This window comes from Lissotriton vulgaris, chromosome 2_1 (genome assembly GCF_964263255.1).
Source record: "Lissotriton vulgaris chromosome 2_1, aLisVul1.2, whole genome shotgun sequence".
Classification (NCBI taxonomy): domain Eukaryota; kingdom Metazoa; phylum Chordata; class Amphibia; order Caudata; family Salamandridae; genus Lissotriton; species Lissotriton vulgaris.
The window spans coordinates 1,909,795,978-1,909,820,744 of NC_141687.1; the positions used below are offsets into that span (position 1 = coordinate 1,909,795,978).

Sequence of the window (24,767 nt, forward strand, 5' to 3'; positions counted from 1 at the left end):
GCTCTGGAAAAGCTGCGGGCCCAAATGGTTTACCCATTGAGCTGTACAAGTTGTGTCCGGACAAAATGGCGTTGTATCTTCGCTCAATGTTTCTGGAATCCAGGGAGAGAGGCTTGCTTCCCCATGATCAGCGCCTAGCGTCTATCGTGGTGATTCCTAAAGAGGGTAAACCACGTGATTTCTGTACCTCCTATAGACCTATTTCGCTTCTGAATGTGGAACCTAAGGTCCTGGCGAAACTATTAGCCAACCGTCTGATTAAAGTGATAGGAGATTTGGTGCACCCGGACCAATCTGGCTTTATTCCAGCCGTATTACCGCGCTGAATTTACGTTGTCTTCATGGCGTGCTGGCGAGGGTGGAGACGTTGCGTGAGCCGGCCATTTTGGTTTCGTTAGATGCCACCATGGCATTTGATACAGTGGAATGGCCATATCTATGGGCGGCTCTGGTGAAGTTTGGCTTTGGAACGGTGTTCATCGGCTGGGTCCGACTATTGTATGAGGAGCCCCTTGCCCAGGTGGTCGTCAACGGTCGAGTGTCGGCTCCCTTTGTTCTGGGACGGGGTACGCGGCAGGGATGCCCTCTTTCTCCGCTGCTTTTTGCCTTGGCTCTCGAGCCCTTGGCAGCTTGGTTGCGATGGGAGCCATCCCTCAAGGGTATTAGGTGGGCCCCCGGTTTTGAAGATCGCATTTCACTCTATGCGGACGATATTCTCCTTTACCTCACCTCCCCCCGGAAATCTTTGGGGGTACTGTTTGACATCCTTAATTCCTATGGAAAGAACTCGGGACTGGTCATTAATTGGGCCAAATCTTGTGTGTATTCGCTCACAGACGATACACCACTCATACCACGCAACTGTCCTATACAAATATCATCCACCGGGTTTAAATATTTAGGAATCCATATTTCGCGTGATTCGGCTGTCAGATATCGACTCAACTTACTCCTCCCGCTTACTCGCTTAAAAGCAGACGTGAAGGCCTGAAGCAGACTGCCTCTATCCCTGGTGGGTAGGGCAGCCTTATTCAAAATGATGTCCCTTCCCAAATTTTTGTATGCCCTTCAGAACACTTTAGATCTAGTGCCCTCCAGCTATTTTCACGAGATAGAGTGCCTACAAAGGAAACTGGTGTGGGCCGGACGTCCCCGGATTGCCTTGGCCAAGCTTACGCTGCCTTGGTATGATGGCGGAATTGCGTTGCCGGATATTCGACGATATTACTGGGCCTCTCAACTGAGCTCGGTTAACCATGCGATGTATGATCCGGCTTCTAACCCGGCTTTTGCTATGGATAAATGGCTGCTTCCGGGCGGAGATTATAATAGGGCACTTTATTCAAAACGGTCTGATGTGTCGTTGACCGGGCCTACCAGAGTTGCGGTTCGGCTCTGGTACAACGCTAATGCTGCTATGGGCTGGTCGGATACCCTTACTCGAGCGACCCCACTCTATGCTGCAGAGAGGTTGGGCAATTTTTGGACGACTAAGGGTTTCGATAAATGGGACCTTATTGGGATTAGTACGGTGGGAGACCTTTTGTGGAAGGAGAAGATAAAATTTGAGGAGTTGCAGCTAGAATTTAAACTCGGTCCTCGAGAATACTTTCGGTACCTACAAGTTCGACACGCCCTTTCCTCTGCGTTACCGGCTGGTATGCCCGTTCCAGAATCCTCACCCCTGGAGGACAGAGTACTCGATGGACACGTCCCGGATAGTACGATCTCTCTTATATACAAAAAGTTGATAAACGACCGAGCGGACCTTCTTCTACAGCTTCGCATGTCCTGGACCGGCGATGGACTGGAACTTGATGATGAAGACTGGCAGGCGGCGATATCCTCCCCGAAGGAGGTGGCAATCTCGGCCCGTCTGAGATTGGTGCAGTTAAAAATCCTACACCGAGTGTACATGACGGGTCCTCGATTGTTGCGTATGGGGTATGTCTCGGATGATTTGTGTAAACGTGGCTGTGGTATGGTAGGTACGTTCCTTCATATTATGTGGGAATGTCCTGCGGTAGCGTCCTTTTGGACTCGTGTGCATGGTGTTATGTCTGAGGTAACGGGTGTTTCTCTTTTGCCGGAGGCCCAGAAGGTGTCTCTTAAATGTGTGGGAGCCCAATGATTATAATGTGGCCCAAACGCAGTGGGCTACTTTGGGCAACATGATTGCCAAGCGTGACATTGCGCAATTGTGGGGGTCGGCTAGGCCACCGAGTCTGTCGGCCTGGTCCAGGGACATGGACTGGTGCATGTTCCGTGAAAAAACGGTGTACATTGCTCGGGGTAGGCCCAAGAAATGGGGGAAGATATGGAGTCAGTGGAACCAATACCGTGGTGAAATTTGTACCCCTCCTTTTGAGCCTCCACCGGAATTGTTGCAATCCCCTTAGCATGGCGTTCCTTCTAGTCTGGATTTTGTTTGTGTGTTGCTGGCTACCTCTTGTGCCCTCTTTCTCCCCCTCCCAGATGCTCTTATTGTTGACTATGTATAGCTGTGGATGGGGTACCCCCTCCCCAGAAGGATTACTCATGTTTTTCTCTTTCAATTAGCCTCTGCAGTTATTTTCTTTATATTTGTTGGTGGGTGGCGTTTTTCAAAATATAAAATCAAAACCTTATTCCTCCTGTACACTGAAGTATGGCATAGCATGATTGGTTAATTGCCGCCGGGCCCTAGGGTTGTCGGCTGAAGGGCTGTGTATTCTTTCATCCTGATATGATATTGCAATCGTTGCCAGCCGACCCGAAGTGGCTGTATGACTGCTATTGTATTTTCATGTTTATCAATAAAGGTTTAAAAAAAAAACACTGACTGCGGAGAGCCCAGCGAATGAAAGGGCATTGAATTAAAGTTAGCACTAGTGAAGTACGGGAGGCATTAGCGCGAATGAGATGAGCGATAAGTCACCAGTGGTGGGTAGTGAGAAAAACTGGCACGGATACGCAGAGTTGAAAGCTTCCATTGTTACCCCTTGTGAACATCTGAGGCAGGTAAGCAACGCGAGGAACGGAGTAGGTGAGCACAGGACTTGTTCTCCTTCCCTGGGTATCCGAGCAACCATAACAACCCCTCCACACATACACAAAAACACAGCTGCCCTACCTACCATGTAATTCGAAGCAGTACCGTGGCAAACAAACAGCAACGAGAATAACCAGCTGTTAGGCATTGTGTGATCCTGGGCACATAACGTTATATACTCTGAAGCCCAGTTACCTCATAATGGTTGTACGTACAAATAGACAGACCAGTGCACTAGGGGCTAATCAAATTCGGAAAACTGAAATGTGTAGGAAAGAACAACTTGTCTGTGTTGTTGGAGTGTGCTCGTGCTAACACTTCTCTTAAGCACCACAATAGTTTTAACGATCAACCAGAGGAGGGAGGCTTCTCACAGACTTCTAACGCTTTAACTCGTGTTATTCATTTTTGTCTTATGCACATTAGCACGCCTGCAGCACCATTACAATACAACATCATCTACGTATTCTGCCATACCATGGTCGCTAAATACCTTGAAGCGATTTTTTTTAAAATAAGAAAGCTGATTTTTTATTATTTAAGAAAATCTTAAGATTTTTTTTCTCTTGTAAGGAGAGCGCATGCTTGGGGAGAGATAGAGAAGGGAATGCGTTATTACCCTGGAGGACTGAGACATATGGGAATGCGGCTGCCTCATAACTTTCGCTTCCTCGTCAGGAACGTTCTCGCTGACAGACATCTTGGAAGCTTGCTCCACGTCTCCGATCTGCAGTGTTTTGTGCCTGAGACACCGGGGGAGATGTGGCCAGCTCTTTTCTGCATGACAGTCGCACGCGCTTAATGCCGCTGTGGGATCTCGACTGCGCCGCATCATTGAGGAAAGACACCTTGGGCTTCAAACGCACAAGTTCCGTAAAATAATATCGCAAGTCACATATTGAGAAACTCAACGCCGCAGCCCAGCTTGGACAGGAAGCCAGGCAACCTGTGTTGGGACGGGGGCGGGTCTGCAAAAAGACAGAAAGCAGACAGGAGCCTACCCCGTGCTCCTGTGCCCGTGAACCCAGCAGAAAGTGAGCGTGTGAGCTAGTGGGTCTCCCGACGCTCGTGGAGAGCCCCGCCTGCTGCCGAGACTGACCCACTGCAGAGGGAGAGAGGGACACGCAGAAAGAGCCCGGTGAGTGGTGGTGGGGGGGATGTGTGCGCGTGTGTCTGTGTGTGTGTGTGTGTCTGTGTGTGTGTGTGTGTGCGCGCGCGTGTGTCTGTGTGTGTGCGCGTGTGTCTGTGTGTGTGCGAGTGTGTCTGTGTGTGCGCGAGTGTGTCTGTGTGTGCGTGTGTCTGTCTGTGTGTGTGTGTGTGTGTGCGCATGTGTCTGTGTGCGTGTGTGTGCGCGCATCCTGATCCATTGTGACTGTGAACAGCATGCCGGAATCGGAGCGCGTGTTCACGAGCGCGACCTGATCCGATTCCGGCATTCTGCATGTGGCCATCTCCTGTCTCCTTGAAAGCAGAGCCGGTGACTATAGGTCTCGTGGCCATACATCGCTTCGCGCTGTAATTGCCAGGGCGAGACCTAAATATTCCTACTGAGGAAATACCACTCTACCTCGAGCTAATATAGTTGAAACAAGCATCTCACATGAGACAACAAAAGAGCTAAAATATCTTGTTACAGATGGCTGAAACATGCTACGCTGCACTCTGGTTGATAACCTAAGCCTCATTGCTAGAAATGGGGTGTTTGGTTGTCTAGAGTATGCACCTAAGCCAAGCAGAACCCACCACTCTAGTCAGGGTAAGGGAGTTACACACACAAGATAACCCCTGCTCACCCCCTTGGTAGCTTGGAAGAGCAGTCCGGCTTATCCCAGAGGCAATGTGTAAAGCGTTTGAGTAACACACACCAGTGACACACTAGGCACACCACAAAAAGAGACTCCACACAAGGTTGTATCAAATGTCCTTGTTATTGCACATAAAAAACTTTAGACAATATTCACATAAATCACTGTGCCACTAGGCACTTGTCATAATATCATCAGACCATAAATCATTTTGTAGTATGCAAACACATTTAGACCACAAATCACATAAAACAATAATCACTTCGTCATAAGGCAATGGTCCTAAACATCACAGTTAGTGTATTAAAGCACATACTGGTACTGGCACATTAGTCCACAGACTCTTGGCCTTAGGTGTAAAGCACAACATCAAGGCATGTAAATGCATCAGAAACCTATGACAGCACTCCTGCGCTCGTTTTACATGTTACACAATACTCCTCACAGGGAGACTGGGTACAGCATCATCTTCACTCCCACATCTGATATAACAGTACTCCCATTGATGTTGTCCCCTTGTCCGCGAGTTCCCCAATGGGCCCCCTCCCGGGTTCGCCACACAATGCCACCAAATATAAAGCAATATTCCCCAACGGTCTGGCCTGCTCCGGTTGAACTGAGTGGGCTCTCTACACGGGAGACCTTCACCGATCTCCACCATTCACTGACCTGGCAGCTACTGCTAACCTGCTGACAATGTCGGGCCTTCTCTTCCACTGGCAGTACTGTGGACAGCTGCCCGCAACCTCGTGGTGTAGCTGCCAACGACAATGCGGCCTCCTCCGTGCCAATACCATCAGCGGGACACACTCCCCTTGCCGACGGGAGTACCGCTCTGGGAAGGGACCTGATCACAGGAGCAGGCTTGTTCTCTCCCTAATTGGTGGGAACACGGCAGCTGGTGCTTGCAGCCGCACTCCGGTCTGGGGTTTTATTGTAGGCAGCCCGGGCTGTGATCCTTCACTTCCCAATCTCGGTCACCATGGCAACTGGCCACAGCCCAGCCAAGCTTCCTTTCACATAGGGCCCTCTGAGGCGGTCGTTGTTCTACGGCTGCCGCTTTGGTTCTCACGCTGCAATCCACAGCAGCAATGCAGCGCTCACTACGTGCTGGTTGTCGTTCATCCCTTCAGCATTCCTACGACTGGGGAAGAATAATCCAGTGATCCCGAATGTGATTTGAGGAAGCTTAAAATAAAGTGCTCAGCCTGCACTCCACCCCAGGGAAACATAAAGGAAACATAAAGCGTTCACCAGCTCTACGGTTTCTCCAGCACAGGTCAACCTCAGAGGAGCAGTCTACAGCGCTCACCTCACTCTGGGCCACGCAGTTTGAGGAAGGCAGACAGCAATTCAGCACACAGGGTCCTCGGGGCAAAGAGGCCATCCTTCAAGTAGGTCAGCACAACAAGGCAAAGTAAAAGTGGAGGATTATCCTGGCAGCCTAAAAGCTTCCCTTTGGTACCGTCTGTAGAGCCAGCAGCAACAAGTTACAAGTTTTACGCAGTGTCTAAAAACATGGGGTCTCGGCACCTGAACTTATAGTGCGAAACTCTTCGTTCTGGTGGCACTTCAAACACTTTTCAGAAGTGCACAACGCCCCTATTTACATCCCAAGCCCTGGTCCCAGACATACTACAGGGGGGCAGAGACAGCACTGTGAAAGTCAGGCGCATCTCTAATAAGGTGCAGGAGCAACTCCTCCCACCACTCTAAATTCAGAAAAGGCCTATTCAGGTGCAAGGGAAACTCCTACCACCACTCTAAAAGCAGCCAAGGTCTATTCAGCCCAGCACGAGTCACCCAGGAAAGGTAGGACACACCTCAACCTCCTTTGTGACTGTCTAGAGTGAATGCACATTCCCTTCTCCTGTCAGTCTAAACTAGACGGTGAATACACATCCAGGCAGGGCACAAAGAGTCATAAGCACACACAAATGCCACATCTAAAATCTTCACTGTTGACCGATCCATGGCGGTAACCTGGTGCAGCGATGATGCAAATTAATCGTTTCTGGTACTCGTCGTGTCACCACCAGTAGGACCATAAATAGGGGCTCGCTGCCTCTAAATCAGTCTAGACCTAAGGAGGCGCTCAAACTCTGTCAATACCAGATTGTTTTCATTCATTGATCCAGGGTCTTCAGTCTACATATGAACATTTTCATCCTGAAGATGGTCTTACAGATAATAACACACAACAAGACAGAAACGTCAACATTTTTACCCATTTTCATATACTAAGAAACTCCACGGAAATGTTAATTGTTTAACCAATGATGTTCTCCTTATTTGAAAATGTTTGAAATTGGCATTTACAAGAGTGTTGATGAGAAACTAGCTGTTGTATAGACAATCTATCTCAATCACTTTTGTAGTTATGTGACGTGCATTCTGTACCCTTATTTAGTAATATATTTTTTCTATGTGAATTTGCATTTTAAGAAGGTATACACCCCGTTTGTTTTTGTTTCCTGTTTGTTTTTGTTTTTGTTCTTTGATTGATATACGTGTTTTGAATGAATATCATTGACTTTTTGTTCATTAGTTCCTTTGGAGTCACTAATTAGGTCACCTTAAATATAATTATTCGAATTTACAAAAATCCTTTTGCAAAAGAATCCCTTGTTGGCACATTTACTTTATTCAGATTTAGATTTACCCAAGCCTCCAAGGGTTTATTGGGTTGCCCAATTTTGTTGTCAGTACATCTAAAAGCGGCATTTCTAAAATCGCAATAACAAATCCGCTTTCACCAATAAGCAAGATTTATTACTACTATTCCAAACATACCAAACATGGTCACGCTACCCCTTTCATATCAGACAGTACACCTAAAGCACATATCAGGGAATTCCAAATGCAACCCTATGAAAGGGCAGCCTCACAGCAAGAAACCAAATAAGCGTTTTGTCGCTACCAGGACATGCCACACATTTAAGGCACATGTCCTACCTTTTACCTACACAGCACCCTGCCCATTTAAGGTACATGTCCTACCTTTTACCTACACAGCACCCTGCCCATCGTGCTAGCTAGGGCCTTCCTTTGGGGTGACTTATATGCAGTAAAAGGGGAGTTTCAGATGTCGCAACCACTTTAAATACCACGTCACTGCTGCAGTAAACTGTGTGCACAGGTCCCGCAGTTGCAGTGGCCTGAGACAAGTTTGAAAAGCTACTTTTGTGGGTGGCACAAGCAGCGCTGCAAGCCCACTAGTAGCATTTGATTTAAAGGCCCTGGGTACAGGTGTAGACCAATCTTACTGTTTACAAGAGGGGGCACATAAAGATTAGCACTGATTAGCAGTGGTGAAGTACCCAAAGTCATAAAAACAACAATAACAGTTCAGAAAAAAGACAGAAAGAAGACAAAACGTTTGTGGATAACCTGCAAAAAGGGCCAGTTCCAAAACAATTCATTTTGCACACATTGGTCCTGCATAGTATCCCAAAGAAATGATGACAGAATGCTGTCATTTTTTTGGCTCAAATAATTAAATGTTTAAAGCTAAGCCAATTGTGCTGCACATTGGCTGTGAAGCTGGTAGCGTTTATACACAAAACAGTCCCATTCCCTCTAAGTTCCCAGGTAAAGGAAGAACTTAAGAGATTGGAGCAGATGGGGGTATTCAAAGCAATCATGGGGCCCACACTATGGGCACCCGCTGTCCTAGTATCAACTAAACCCAAATAATCAAACACAGTGTGACTCTGCATTAGTATGAGTCTACAAAATGAAGCCTTTAAGAGGGAGTGCCACACTATCCCATCAAAGCAGCTACCAGTTAAAGCTCAAAAAGATATCTGTGAGTCGAGAAAAATACCAACGTACCTAGAGTTCTAATGATTTGTACACTAACATGTCCTTGAAGTACAGCATCAGTGACTGCCTTTTAATAAATTCTGCATGCCCATGCTATTCTAACTAGAGAGAAATCATTACTTTCTGTCCTAATAAGATTGTTCTATTTGCTCAAATCTTAATATCTATATGATTTTCTGGAATGATCTTAACAATTCAGACACAAGCCTTTTTATGGGTGAACCATTACTATATATTTCAACACAATTGTAGTTCAAGCATTACTAGATTTCTGGGTCTACCCAAGCAAATGCATTCAGAGAATGAAGGAGGCCATGAAAAATATTTGAGCTCCAAAAAAACTTGGTAGGGCTACGAATGCAGAAGAAAAGGTGCTTGACCTTGTTGAGGCAGCTTCCGGTATTTATTGTTTTTTGATTACCTTCAAGGGCTAACATCAGGGGCTTCAATATATTGGATAGAGTACCCCCTGCTGTACATTATGAAGATACTGCAAGTCACCGAGGAATTCTATAACTATATGGAGGAATAAGGCCGAAGCCTGAGTTCCTTTATGTGGCTACCAAACTGCAAGGTAACTTGCGATATCTTTATCATATATGCCAGCGAGTACTTCATCCCTTATTATGTCTGGTCACACCCTCACTCTTCCAAAAAAGCACTTAAATCTTTGGTACGTAGCTCATATAAAAGAGAGTGCATGTTTGCAAACATGAAGTATAAAAATAGCATCTCTAGTGCAAAATTAAATATACCATAAAAGCTGTTAGATATGTTACCAAAAAATATTAGAATCAGTTTAATGAACGTATGCAGAAAGGTTCCAATAGTTCTGTAATTAACTAAGGAATGCAAAAAAATCAACATGTTTCTGTACATATCTTCCTTCTGATTGTCACTGAACAGCTCGATAAGCAGAGCAGGAAATCAACACTATATGTTTTGTTCCTTAAATAGCTGCTTCAATTATGCACAATGAACCTCCCTGACCTCCCTTTCCCCTCGGCTGGTGGTTCTGGCAGCAGGCACTGTGACCTCAGAACGCAACGGTAATCAGTTTTTACAGTTGAGATCGGAGTGCATCACACGATGCCGATTATAAAGACATTAGATACAGGTATTGCAGAATCTCTTTATCAAAAAGTCACATGCTTTAAAGATCCTGGAAAATGTTGAAAGAGGAAAATATTTTTACATTGTCTAATTGGTGTTTCTCAAAACACTGCTGGATGCCCTGAAATTGGACCTAGAATTTGACCCTGTTACAGCAAAAATATATGTACTCACTCTGGTTGTTAAAAAAACTACTTGGGCTTTATTTCAGAGCATTCAAATGAAAGAATCGATAACATATCATCTTTTAAAAACTTTGTGGCTCATCTATATCAGTGCTTCCCAAACATTTTTGAACCACAGACCAATTTTTAGAACAACAAACATTTTTGACTCACCTAGCCTTAATGGACACGAAGCAGGTGATTTTTTAGTGTAAATAAAGCATTGTGTGGTACAGTGGCAGCTGGCACAGATCGGAGGTAGGGGGAGGGGGCAGGAGGGGGGAGGATGCTGGGGAGCTGGTATAAAAAAAACCTTCTCACTGCTTCCTTGTCGCGTCTCACCGCTGTAGTCCTCCCTCGCTCGGCCTCAACAGAAAGCACAATCAGGCTCCCAGTCATCCAATAACATCGCTGCCTTGTGATTGGTCTGAGCACCGTGTTATGGCGCTCAAACACTGACTGGAGGCCTGGAGAACATGCAAAGTGTGCAAGACTGTTTTGGTGGCTGAGAAGGCCGGCCAAGCAGTAATTGCGCGCTTGGGAGGGCACTGCCTACCACTCCTCCCTCACCCCATCACATAAAGTAGGAGAACATTGAATGCTATTATCATGAGTTATTATCATTTTATTTTCCCTTTATTTCACTGCAAAAAAACAGTGGGTTGAAGCTCCTCCGCCTTAGCGGAGAAGCCGCCACTGGTGTGGTAATGCACTATCATTTACAAACAGCACATTTTCCACTGAAATGGGCAGTAAATTTGCACTAGCATACAGTTTCACTGATAAACCAATATTTCACACAATTAATAATATGTGAAGAGTGGGTTTTAGTAAATATTTACCATTTGGGCATCATCAAGTAAAGTGTCTTAATTTAGTTTGATCCTAATAAAATCACTGTTTTCATCGCAATCCAGAGTTACAAAAACAATGTGCTTTATTTTTGCTTTCCTAACTGCTTATTAGGTACAGTTAATTTACAAGTATTTACAATTTGATCTGTGGAACAAAAAATGGCACCCTACAGCATTTCTTTTCACACAACATTTTGCTTTTCTTTCTCTGATTGGAAAGTAATAGGAGTTTGTAAATGTCAATTCCCATGTTATTAAAATAAGCAGCAATTTGTCAGAAGACATAGTCTGATATTTGACCACTGTCTTTTTAGTGCAGCAAACGTGACAAGATAAATTCAGTATTTAAAGGCATACTTATTTATTGAACCTTTATGACCCTCCAAGAATCGGCTCAAGACCCACCAGTGGGTCGTGAGCGACAGTTTGAGAAACATGGATATACAATATGGAAGAATTATGGAAAATCCTTATTTTTTTGTATTTTTTTTATTGAGCAGAGAAGAGGGCAATTAATACATTAGACAATAATCAATAATTTAGATTGTAGAAAGTCAGATTTTAAAAAGAGACAAACAAATTCTAATAAGAACCTTGATCATTAAGAACAGCATTATCATAAAACAACAGATAAGAGCAATGTTTCTGGTCCCATGCTTTATAAAGTGCTAACAGTGCTAGATATGGAAATACAACAGAGTTGGTCGTAGCGTGTATTATTGTTGTCGTTGGCCTGGATCCCTTAATGGAGGACATCTTCAAACAATAAATAAACATTCTATCTATTCAAGGAACCCTGCTACATTTAAATACAAGCGAATCATTCCTGCAAATAAATAGCCATAAAGTGCCACGTGGTGCCAATCCTACCGTCCTCATATTCAAGAGTGCTAACCGTGCTAAATACTATACATTGCAAGGTTAGATATCATTCTTATTGTTTATTTTCAAGACCCCTCCGACATCGTTTGTATTCATTTAATAAATAAACATTCTACCTTGAGAGGAAAGTGCTAATGAGGCTATCCCTAATTATATACCAATAAAGTGTCGAGTGCTAAAGTGCTTCAAAGCAGGCAAGGTGTCCCAGCTATCAGAGAATCTCCAAACATTAATAAACTTTTTTGTTGCCCCGACTCTTTTCACATAAGCCTCTTCGAACCTCCTTGGCCTTTGCATTTTATATACCCATTTAAGGTAGGATGGTACCTTCTTAGACCTCCAATTTTGGAGGATTAGGGGGTGGGCTACTAGGGAACAGATCGCTGTGTATGTCTCTTCGGCCTTGGTCAAATCCGACCTTTTTTTGGAAATGCCAAAGAGAGCTTCTTCGGCCTCGGTCGAGCGTCTTGTTTAAGGCCTGGCTTATTGCAGAGAAGATCTTACACCAAAATATTTCAGGTTTCGAGCAAGTAAAAAATATATGGAGCCAATCGCCCCCTCCTTGAGTCTGACAACGGAAACATTTATTTTCCACTCCCGGAAAGCGTTTATTAAGAGCTTTTGGGGTGGGATAGACCAACCAACGAGATAGGAAGGCCATCCTTTTAAAATTGGCTGCTCTATGGGCCTTGCTTCCTAGGTGAGCTATCTCCTCCCACTCCTGCACCGAGAAGGAACAATTTGTTTCATGGGTTATTTTGGCCAGAACTCCTTCAACCAGAGGGGACTATTCACCCTTTCTCAGTAAGGTGTACTAATTTCTCACCCCCTTCAGTTTGGATGTATATAGCGCATTGGCCTGGGCTGATGGTAGCCCGCCCGATGACAGATTATATTTCTTTATAATATTTAAAATCTGGAGATATTCCAAAACCCCCAGTTTTGGTCGATTTCCGGCCCTATCTAGGACCGTTTGCCAGGAAATAAGCTTCTGTGAAATAGGAAAGAGACCCAGTTCTCCTAGACCACAGTCCTTCCATCTTTTGAGCCTAGTGGAATGTATTTGGAGCCCGAAGATTTTACACTCATCTAGTTTCAAATAATATCAGCCCCCAAACCCAGCTTGTTTAAAAAAGGACTGAAGTCTATCTGAGAAATCCCGGAGGGTCTTGTATCGGGTCTTCTTAGGTAATGAAAATCCTGATCTCAATAGTAGGAAACCAACTTCTGCAGTAAAAGATCACTATTGGATATTTACTCTGTAGTTTAAGAGTTTGTGGAGTTTTCAACACTTCGCGTTACACAGAGCTCATGGAGTTCTGAAAAACTCCACTCTGCCTAGAGGAGTTTTTTTCGTTGCTCGCGCTCGTCAACATCAAGTTGGCGATCACAAGCAAAGAAAATCCACCTCCTGGCAAGATTTTTTCTCGTTCGCAAAGGTTAACGTCAAGTTGGCGAGCGAACATGGAAAATCAACCTCCAGGCGAGATTTCTCAACGCGGGCGGTCAGATTTCTCATTGCGAGTGGTTACATTGAGAAACTGTTCACGTGGAAAAAGCTGTTGCTCAAGTAAAAAATCTACTTGGGCAGCAGAAAGAAAGCAGCGCCCGCTTGCTCTATGCATGGTGCTGGTCGTGATGATTGCACAGTGCGGACAAGCACCCGGCGCTGAAAATCACCACAAACGGCATTTAGCTAATGCACTCTGCCGGTTGCAGAGCTCCACGTATTGCCTCAGAGTTTCTTTTGCACTTTGCAGAGTTCTGCATAGCGGATCTCCACGAACTCCACCCAGGCTTAATATTTACCATGGCTCATATGGTTGGTATGGCCTGAGAGTAGAGTTTAGCTGCACTATATCAGGTTATACAAAAGTGTATGAACTTGGAGAAGTATACTCTGTACCTCAATTGAAATCCAGATCTGCTGTATATCTATATATATTTATATACACACACATGCACACACATAGATATGCAGCATGCAGGAATGCTTTATAACATGTTTGAAATATATCATTCTGGAATCCTAATTTAGGCAAAAAATATTTTTGGTAATTAGTTAGTAATTGACTATCAAAATAATTAATTAATGACTTTTTAACTGTCTGAAATGGACCAGGAACTGCTTTGGAGGCAACATTAAAACAAACATATGTTCACTAATATAGATGATATGTACTACAATTCAAGGGCATGCAACTGAAAAGACAGCGTGGCCTTACACATATGCCTCAAGAAAGTGATTGTTACCTGATCTTTAAGGCGAGTGTTTGGTTGTGTCGCCACTTCAAGGAGTCTGTTTTTATGTTGTACTTCATGCTTTCATTGCTTCTGTCAACAGCAGCTGGAGACGAGGAGTCATTGATGACTAGTTCAGCTCTAAAATGAGAAGCAAAGTACATGATCTATTGTCATCTGAAACATATATCTCATGGTTTTGATTTTGCAAGGCAAATGCATTTCACTTGCTATGAAAAGCTTAAATGACAGCTGCTTCATTTGTTCCACTACAATAGATAATCTTGATGTACATAAATGTTTCCTGTCATAAACATACAAAAAATGCTATCCCCTGCAAAAAGAGCAACAGATTGCATTTGAATGTGAGAGGGAAGTGAATATGGTATTTAACCCTATGTACATCAAGTCTTTGCTTGGGATACAATTGTGATGCTGCAAAATCAAAATTAAATTTATCAACGTTTCAGTATGGATCAGGGACTGAATTGTTATGTAATTACACAACAACTGTAGCCCATTAAATGGATACTCTAAATGTTTGATTATGACCTTAAAATCATTGTGGTTTAAGAACATGCCATTAGAGTAAAATAGTTGTCTGAAGATTAGTTTAATTTTTGGAAATTATCATTCTACTGTGTGAAGCCGGAGTACAGTTGGAAAGTAGGGACTCGCTCTTAAAATATGTTCCCATATGACAGGGCTAATGAGATGGTTTTCGTTTTATTCTACTGAGCAGAACTTAGATCTTTATAGTAAACAATTTTCCGAACATATGGTATCAGTGCTGTTCTGATGGTTTTACATTTGGGGACATATGAACTGTGCCTAATTCAGTAAAACAGTTTCACATCCCTTTGACTTTTGCATATTATTTTGCAGTAGCGGCTGGTGTTGGGGAGGAGTGAAGAGGAGTGCGGGAGGGGAGAGATATAGGGGTGAAGGGACGCTGCCTTCATGCTGCTGGTGGCAGCATGAAAGCAGCGTTAGGATGGGCCTAACCAACGCAAATTTGCGCTCCCACTTAGACTTCTGCCTTATCTCTCCAACCCAGCAAGGCAGTTGAGGCTGGCGGGATCTTCACTGTACATGCCGCTTTGTCCGGCCTGAGATGGCTGGCCAGATCATCCTGCGCAGTGAAGTCAGTGCACCTACCACTCCCCTCAGTGCCTGTCACCCCCCAGACCCCGCTCCCAAGACTCAAAAGGAAAGCAAATTTAAAAAGATAATAAAACGCATTTATTATTGTTTTATTTTTCCTTGACTTACATTTTGAGACAGGGGTGACGCTCCTCCACCTTAACGGAGCAGCCGCCGCTGGGATTTTGAAATATCGAAGGCATGTAGTAACAACATTATGTGATATCCAGATATTCCTTTGTTCAGCTCCCCCTTTTTCTTCCTAATAGACAGGTTATCATATCATATGTGATAATTCCAGGTTCAAAGACCTTAACAAATTACTTTTTTAGAAATCTTTCAATAAAGAAAGATTGCTGGGCTTTATAAAATATAATACACATACTGTTGGACATTTCCCCCTTTATGTCTGGAGTTGCTTGAAGGAAGAAAGACTTGCATGGGTTTCTTTTCACACTTGACATTTTATTAAATATATTTTGCCTAATTGTTTTCAGTAACAACATGTTTTAGTCCAATTCGTAATGTATGGCATGTTTGGATACAGCTATTAAATAAACAATCATCGTTTCAAAACAAATAGCACATGGCAATTTGTCAAACAAATTTACTCTGAGAGACCATACTCTGAATTGGAATATGTTGGCTTCTGTTTTTTACAGTAACACCATATGGAGTCTTTTGCATTATGCCTTTAAAAGCAAGCCGTTTTTCCTATTGGCTCTTTGTTTGGCCATGCTAACCCTTCTTGTTGCATCACTGGCTAAGTTAATTGAAGTATTCCGGCTTGACGGTGTCAGCACACCAGTGTATCCTAAAATCCAACTCATAAGGCACGCCAACGGCTAGGACCGGGAACGGTCTAGTCCAGATACGAACTTTGGTGCTTCCGACTGGAGCCATCACTTCTGTTAAACCAATTAGGCTCAGTAGCAGGTGATAAACATTCTTGTAAAATGACAGACAAGGGTTGTAATTTCAAAGCTTTATATAAAAATCAATAGGTGATTACAGAAAACAATATGTAAATAAATAATGCAGCAAAGTATGGAAACCGTAAATACAATAACTCACTCAGTACAGTTCTGAGTGAAATCCTGCATAGATGCAGCTTCTAAAGGTGGGGAAAGTAGCCTCCTCTTCATAGAAATGTACAGGTCCTTTCATAGGACTTTAAACAAAGAAATGTATACATTTGTACACAAGTACGTTTCTCAGGATATGCACCAATAGGGAAAAGGTGAAAGTATACATTTCACTATACATTACATTCGAGGTTTTTTGGCAGTAGTAATACATAATATTTACAGGCATTCTGCCAGTTTACTCGAGCAATTCATTTGATACATTGTTTACGATAGTGGGAGAAAAGTCTATGGGAATATGCTCAGTTCGTTAGTGTGTTTCACGCAATTCTGTATTAGGACCAGAAAAACAGCAACAGTTAACATGTGATAGTTTATTACGTTGTTGCAAGATGGATGACACTGTAAACACAACCTAGGTCAGTGTCAGCCCAATTCGTGTTATGTTTAATATGCAGGGAAAACAGCTCTCACAACAGTGTTTGCTTATGCTGGAGATACCTGATTTATTGTCTGATTTAATGAGCAGTCACATTCTAGTAGCTCACTTCAGCAACTGCTTTAGGTCAATTGACAAACAAACAACTAAAGTTCATTGTAGCACCCTTCAGAAATATTTCTTGTACTGCTGAAGCCAATAGTTACAGGACTTCTAATTAGTCAAAGTTAGTTATTTTAATTTCCACAAACTCTGCAAGCATTTCATGTAAAAGTTTAAAGCAAAAATGATCCAGAACTTCATAAGTGGAGCTCGTGCTCAAACAGTGCAAGGTAAAAAGCAACCCGAAATGGGCCCATCAGTCAGCGTGCGTATGGTTGACAAGCACTTAAGCTTAAAAATATTTCGAAATATTTCTATTCTCTCTTTTGGCCTTAATTGGTGGTCGTGTACCTCCTAGTACCTGTTCACGTTAGTCAGTGTACCGGAACTGTCAGTCCCTTGGTGATAGTATACAGGAGCAGCCAGTAGGAATACAGAGATCTTTCTGCAAGCAGACGAATAAGAAGCAGATGAAATGGTCAACATATATGTGTGGAAGGGAAAGGGCATATCTGCTGACTTAGGGGAGGTGCAGTATGTTTTAGACTCTGTGAAGTGAGGGCGACAGAGCATTTTACGACGACCGATGTTATGTTAATAACAACTACTTGAGCGCACGTACACCCTTGGGTTTCTTGGCGCTATAGGTTCAAGACACTAGACACAATTCTAAGCAAAAGCCTGTTGAAAAAGCCACGTTTTTAAAGACTTTCGAAATGCCAGTACATCATTGCTCTGACTAATGGGAAGTTGAAGAGCATTCCAGAGAGAGGCAGCCAGATGGTAAAAACAGCTGCCGCCCTGGCGTTTTTTCTTGAATGAGGAGACATTTGCAAGGTTCAGATGTGTAGATCACAGATTGCGTTGATGTGTGTAGTTGGTAATGGACTGCCTGATGAATATAGGGCCATTATCATGGAGCGCCCTAAAGGTAATGCACCCAGCTTTAAAAGCAATTCGCTGGGCCACTGGCAACCAGTGGAGTTTTTCCAATCCAGCTCTAATTGATTGCCACTTTGGTTGCTTCCAGATGAGCCTTGCCACCTGTTTTTGAACCATCTGGAGGCGTTTTAGTAAGCCAGTCGGAAGACCCAAGTAGAGACTGTTTGAAAAATCAAGCTGGGAGAGGACAAGGGCGATCACAACTTGAATGAGTGCAGAGTGTGTTAGAAGGTGGGCAATTTTCCTGATCTTCCTAAGTTGAAAGAAACTAGAGGAGACCACCATTCCTACCTGCCCTTTGAGAGATAGATCCTCATTGAGTATTATCCCTAAGCTTTTGACCAATTGGGTCTTTGTGGGAGTGATTCCCATATCAGTTGGCCAAAACTGTCGACCCCAGCTCAGTCCACTTTCCCCAGGCAAGATCAATTCTGTCTTGAATTGGTTAAGTTTGAGATGGTTTAGGGTCATCCATCTCTGTATATGTGACATTACGGCCGAACATTCGGCAGCTGAGTTCGGAGAATTTAGGGGAATGATTAGCTGAAGATTGTCAGCGTAGTTGTATATGCTGAGTTTGTAATTTTTTAAAGACTAAATCAGTGGACGAAGATAAAGATTAAATAATAAAGGGGAGAGTGACGAACCTTGGGGAACACCACAGAAAGATGACATCTTGGGGGATGTAAAAGAACCTAATCTCACTGACTGTGTACGGTTTGTGATGAAGGAGGCAATCCAGTTCAATGCGGGGCCCTTGAGGCCGGCCTGCTCGACACAGTTGATCAGGATGTTATAGTCAACCGTGTGGAACGCGGCCGACAAATCAAGGAGCACCAGGGCCTGATGGATACCCTTATCAGCATTTGATCTTAACGTGTCCTGGACGGCCAGAATGACAGTTTCCGTTGAGTGAGATGGTCGAAATCCCGCTTGATTTGGTTCTGAGTATTCCGAACTTTCAATAAAATTGGATAGGCATCTAGATACATGTGCCTCCAAGAGTTTAGAGAAAAAAGGGAGAATGGAGATAGGCCTATAGTTGGCTAGAGCTAGGGGGTCGGCTCCTGGGTTTTTCAGTAATGGAATCACAGTGGCATTTTTAAACCTATCAGGGACCTTACCCTGTCTGAGTGATTCGTTCAGAAGAGGAAGGATTCCTGATGGAATAGCTGAACACACCTCCTTTAGGATATGGGGGGGGCAACTATCAAAAGGCGAGCCAGATTTGACACGCGCAAGAAGTTCTAAGAGGGTCTTCTCATCAATGGGAGTTTAAGTATCTAGAATGGCTGGATTGTAATAGATGTCTTCAATAGGATCCCCACCCGGGAGACTTTGAATGTTCTTTTTTATGATAGCAATTTTATCTATGAAGAAATTGTTTAGAGAGTCACAAAGTTCCTGCAAGGTCATCAGAGGAAGCGCAGTTCTTTCGCTATTACACAGATTGTTTACTATGTTGAAAGTGTCTTTAGTTTTATTTTGAGAGTTTAAAATTTTCCTGGAGAAATAATTGATTTTACTTTGTAGAATGATCTTAAAATAATTTCTGCAAGCCGCAGTATATTCCTCTTTATCTTGGGGCTTGTATTTTGTTCTCCATTTTCTTTCTTTCTGACATACCTCGAGTTTTAGGTTCTTAAGATCCGAGGTGAACCACTTGTGAGCATCCCTAGTGCGTGCCCGTATTAATTTTGTTAGAGGTACATGAGAGTCAGTAGCCTTTGAGAGCCAGTGTGAGATCTCCTCTTCCATAAGGTTTACCTCCTTATTAGATAATGGTACCGTAGACACCAGTGTTTTAATAAAGGCAGGTATATTAATGGCTTTCCATTTCCTAGTTTCTCCGCCCGCTATAGGTGGCAGTTTCGTGTGCCCGTCAATAGTTAGCGCAAACTGGATAAGAAAATGGTCAGTCCAGATGTAGGGCATAATAGATGATAATGAGCATGGAAGGTTAAGTGACCAAATTGGTCTAACGTGTGACCTTTTTCATGCGTAGCCACGTGTATATGTTGAGTTAGATTGATGTTTGAGAATAATTCTGAGAGTTCCAGCGCCTGGGGATCACTGATAGTATTATCAAACCAATAATTTAAGTCCCCGACTAGGAGTATTTTTGGATACTTGATCAAAAGGTGTGAAATCTGTTCTGCCAGCGACATTGGGAAAGTGGTCATGGTTTGGGGAGGTCGGTAGAGCAAGTCAAGTAATAAAGCCCCACCAGCTGTGTCCATTTTCATTACAATATTCTCTGTGTCACTCAGAATCAGAGAGGGCAGTTGTATGAATCTATGCTCTTTGCGGGATAATGGCTGCCACTCCCCCGCCTCTTTTACCCACCGGACGATTCTCAGCTATGATGTAATAATCAGATAGAAGTGCAGCGAGAATGTCCGGCAGTGAGTCCTGGGAAAGCCAAGTCTCTGTGACCAGGAGAATGTCAGGTTTTTCTGTGGTGAGCAATAGAAAAATATCCGTTTGGTGCTTGACCATAGACCTGGTATTAAGATTTTGGCACCGTAGCTTTGTTTGAGAGTCATTAGTCAGTGAGGTATTACAATGTGTGGCATTTGAATAGGCTAGTGTGTCCTGAGAAATACCATACATAGCCGTACGTCTCCGTATGTGAGGAGCGATAGGAGGGCAGAGGTGGGGTGGAGGTCTAGGGGAGAAAAGTTTTCCCGCCGAATAAGTATGCTTTTGGGCATAGCCCGTGGCCCCAGGTCCCAGTCGGGCGCAGACGCGCTTGCCTTAGGTGCGCCTTCGGCGCGCCCGCTGCGCGTAGGCGTCATGGTGTTATATAGACATATGAAAGTGGTTGAGCACTAGAGCGCCACCCTGCCACAATGGCCGCTCTGCGCGGCTCCACCAGGAAGTGAGTGCCTCCCTCCACACAAACAGCACGAGATTGCTGCGATGGACCGGGGAGAGCACTCGGATCAAAGAGCACACTGCCACAAGTATACAGGTACTTTCACAAGCACACAAGCAATATTTAAAATAATGATCAATGTAGATTTGAGCAATTTAAAATAGCGTCAAGAGCGTAATTAAGGTCGTGGGGCTAGCGCGAGAAGTTGTGTTTGCTCCAACGATGGAGAGAAGTGGGAAAAGTTACAGGCGCTTCTCTCTCCAATAGTAGGTTACTAAATCACGCGGATTCTTTCACTATACCTTTATTACTATGGTTTTTCATTGTTCAATGGCAAGTGTAAAAGAACAGCGAGAGGAAATAGCTGTAAGTGTTTAAATGTCGGAGGACATACTGGCCCACTCTTTGGGCTGTTTGTACAATGAAGTATTGAAATACAATGGCAAGTAGCGCATAAACCGTCTCTGCATTTTGCAATGTTCACTTTGCATATGAAGATTATTTTTTAGAAATGCAGTCATGTAATAATATTGTCTCAGTAGCCAATATTGTTAAAATACAAAAAATAGATACACATTATAAAAAAAAGTACATCCCCTGGCATGATTTACAAAGAGTTTTAGAGAGTGTCTTAAAATAGGTGCCACGGCTTAAGACAGTTTGAAGATTTTCTCACTACGTTTAAGATAATCTTCACAGTGTCTTTCTGTGCTTGTGAGCCTTAATACCGATTTAAGTCAATGAAAATCAGGGCCATTTCTCTTAGCTAAAGTATCTCTTGAATAGACCGGTCTTTCTTTGCGCTGTACACCTACAGAGCAATCGCCTGAAATGATTGTTTCCGATTCAGGCCTTCAGGACATATAATTAATGTGACTCTGCCATTAATATATGTGAAAATTCATTTTGCTCCATGCTGCTGACACAAGGGCATGCCCTACTAAACTTGCACAAAACTGCATTTAAACCTGCCGTTCACAAAGCCTAGACACACACAGCCAAGGTGTGAATAACAATGATTCCGAAACACACAGGGAGCTGCAAGGAGACCAGGAAAATGTTTTGATGAACATCTGCAGATTGGACAGAGAGTTAGGTGCCCTGAGCGAATTCAGCCGTCTCCAGGAGAGTTTGGAGACAAGCAGAGATGAGGTGAGGGGTGAAGGCAGGAGCAACATTTTTTTCAATTTTAGGTCTCGTTTGACGTTAGCAGCGCACATGTGCCGCACTTGCCATGCGAGAGCATCTTGGAATCAATACGGTTCCGGAAGTCGTGTGTCCGCTCCGCCTTCAAGTTTCAGCCATTTCTTGTCATTAATTATGGTAAACATACTTCGTTGATTGCACTGGAGGGTTTTTAGTCCCTCCTGGTTGCCACCCTGTCCGCTTTAGGCCACGTCCACTGGGTTTAGATCTTTCGCTGGCGGCGTGAGGCGGTGGGTTTCATAATGTCTGGCAGCACTTTTTTTTTACTATTGCGTTTGTTCTCACAGTCAAGTGGCGTGGCGACAGCTGTTTGTGTTATTGTTACCATTTGTGTCTGTCGTAGTGTTACCATTTGTGTCTGTCGTAGCTATGATGTTATTTTTTTTGTAACTTGTGCAGTTAGCGGCACCCACCCTTTACCTTTATCCATGTTAAGCTAAAGCGTGTGTGCTGCGATTGTTGAAAAAGTAAAGAAATCTTTTATTTTCTCTATTTGTTTACTTTTGCAGCAATCGCGGCACCCGCGCTTTACTTTAACATGGTTAAAGGTAAAGCTCGGGTGCCGCGATTGCTGCAAAGTAAAGAAATAGAAAAAAAGAGTGGCACGCTATTTTTTTTCTTTGTTTGTGACATAGGAAAGCTGACTGCTAGCTCGGGCAGAGCGCGGAGAGTATCCACTGCAAGTCACCGGTTAAAGGTTCACCTATGGTGGCTCTGTGGGTCCATGTTGGCCAAATGTTGGTTGGGAGTTGGATTGTGCGGGCTGGAGGGGGTAGTAAAGCTGCGTGTGTGTGTGGGGGGGAGAACATGAGGGGAGGGCACACAACAATGAAGGCTGGACTCATGGTGGATCACGGGTGGGTCGTTGCTTCCTTTGACTGTGTCCGGCAGCCCCAGAGGAGGAAAATAAGTGGGGGCGGGTGGGAAGGAAGGAAAGACAACACACGGGCTCCAGCAGCCACTGCAATGTCACAACAACACTTGGCGGAGCTGCTCGCCCACCTCACGGTTCTGATAGAGGTACATGAATATAGCGCAGTAAAGGCAGACTCTGAGCACTAGACGGTGAAGCACTTTGCAGACACTTGGGAGGCAGTGGGGGAAGGGGGCACTCATATGTTCATGTGGCTTCCCTTGCAAACCTCTTCACACACAATGTAAAAGTTCAATTTCTTTATCGTTTAATACAGCTTCCGCAGGTTTACTAAGCACTCCCAGTGCTGGTAGATACTAGAACTAAGACTCACATCAAAGGCCGCCAGCGCATGCCACTCCTATCCCTGAGTATACAGCAACGTGTGCTGTAGGCTAACACCTCCAGAGCAGCTGCAGCGATTACACTTGGTATGTATCCGCTGGGTACATAAGCAGCTTAAGTATTTCCATCAAAAGTTAACATTTGGCACAGTGGCACGTTTCTTATCACTATCGGCATAAAGGTTGGTTGGGAGTTGGATTATGCTGGCTGGAGGGAGTAGTTAAGCTGCATGTATGTGTGGGGGAGAACAGGAGGGAAGGGCACACAACAATAAAGGCTGGTCTTGCGATGGATCGCGGGCGGGTCGTTGCTTCCTTTGACTGTGTCCGGTGCATTGTGATTGATACAAGCTGCAGCCCCAGAGAGGGAAAGAAAGTGGGGGCGTTGGGAAGGAAGGAAAGACAAGCACTGAAAACGCAATAGGTCTCACCTTTGATTAAGTTAAAGCCATTTGCTTTGCTAATGGTATTGTATAGCAAAGCAAATGGCTTTGCTAATTTCAATGCTTGTTTTTAATATAATAAACAATTCAGCTTACTAAAAAATATTATAGATGTGCCAAAAAAGTCATATCTTTAAGAAACACTTCCGAATGGAAACTTATGACATATACAAATATTTTCAAATTTGCCACAGTATCAAGAATAATTATTTCTATGCAGCAGCAAATCATATGTGGCTATGGGAGAATTTTTCAATATTTTATGAAGCAATTAATACTGAGCAGTAGACCTGTTCTGAGCACATTTTTCAGATCAGGCAATGATGATGTGATATGGTCAAGTAGGGCCTTGGGAGGGGCGGCCGACAACCGGGGGATTTTGGCCCAGGGCGGAGGGGCGGCCCAGCACCTCAGTGGGTTGGTTGGGCTTGTGGGCTCCTTTTTGGGCTGGTTGGGCTGGTCCTGGGCTACCTTTGGGCTAGTGGCATATTTAGCCGGACATTTTGGGAAACTACCCACCATTTTGGTGGTAGTGACCCAGCAGCCGGCTGTAGGTGTCCTGGGGGTTTACTCGGTTTGGTCGCTGTTTTAGGTTTGGTGGACTGTGACTTTGGCTTGGTGTTTCTGCCTGGGGTAGTGGCTGTGGGGGCGTACTGAGGGCTTCCCTGTCGGGGGTGGAGGTCTGACTTACTGTGGTGCCTTCTGTCCTGCGTGGGACTCGTTGCTGTGTGCGGCGTGTTCTCCTGGTACCGGGATGGTGGGCGCTCTATTTTTTCCTTGCGCGACGTCGGATTGCGGTGACTCTGGCGATGGCGGCGTAAGAAGATCCAAAGGTGTTGGAGGCCCTCCGCCTCTTAGAAGAGGCGGGCTGCACAGACCTGTTGAGGCCTGTTGTGAAGGTAAGGCAGCCACGGCACGCCCCGAGCAACGCCGAAGTGGCTGTCCTAGCGGTGGAGCCGCCGCGTGTTTGGCGACGGTTGGGGGCAAGGCCGAGAAGAAGGGTAGAGTGCGCGGCGTGGCCACATGTTTGTCGAGGCGGCTCGCAGGGGGCAGAGGCGGGAGGGGAGACAGGGCACGGCCACGCGGCCACAGATTCCGTTTGCTGAAGGGGCTGGAGGGGCTCCAAAAACGGTGGCAGCGGCTGGCGTTGCGGCGAGGGAAGGGAGGGGGGTGCTCGGCGGCGGGGCGGGCCCAATGGAGGATGCTCAAGTGTGAGAGTGTGAGCAGGTGGGGGATGCCAATGGACAGGAGGACTTGTGGGGGTGCCCCCCTTCTAATTGATGATTCAGACACGGAGGGGGAGGGTGGGGGACGGGAGGGTGCGGCGGGGGTGAGGGCTGGGGGTGGATCTAAGGGG

General features: G+C 44.6%; 1 protein-coding gene across 1 annotated transcript in view; it reads right to left on the reverse strand.

Annotated features, from left to right (window-relative positions):
* Positions 1 to 24,767, reverse strand: part of ST8SIA2 (ST8 alpha-N-acetyl-neuraminide alpha-2,8-sialyltransferase 2) — a 389,812-nt gene that overhangs the window by 206,475 nt on the left and 158,570 nt on the right. The window contains exon 3 of the mRNA XM_086958094.1: positions 13,928 to 14,056. Coding sequence (XP_086814220.1) covers positions 13,928 to 14,056 — 129 coding nt within the window. The remainder of the gene's footprint in view (positions 1 to 13,927; positions 14,057 to 24,767) is intronic.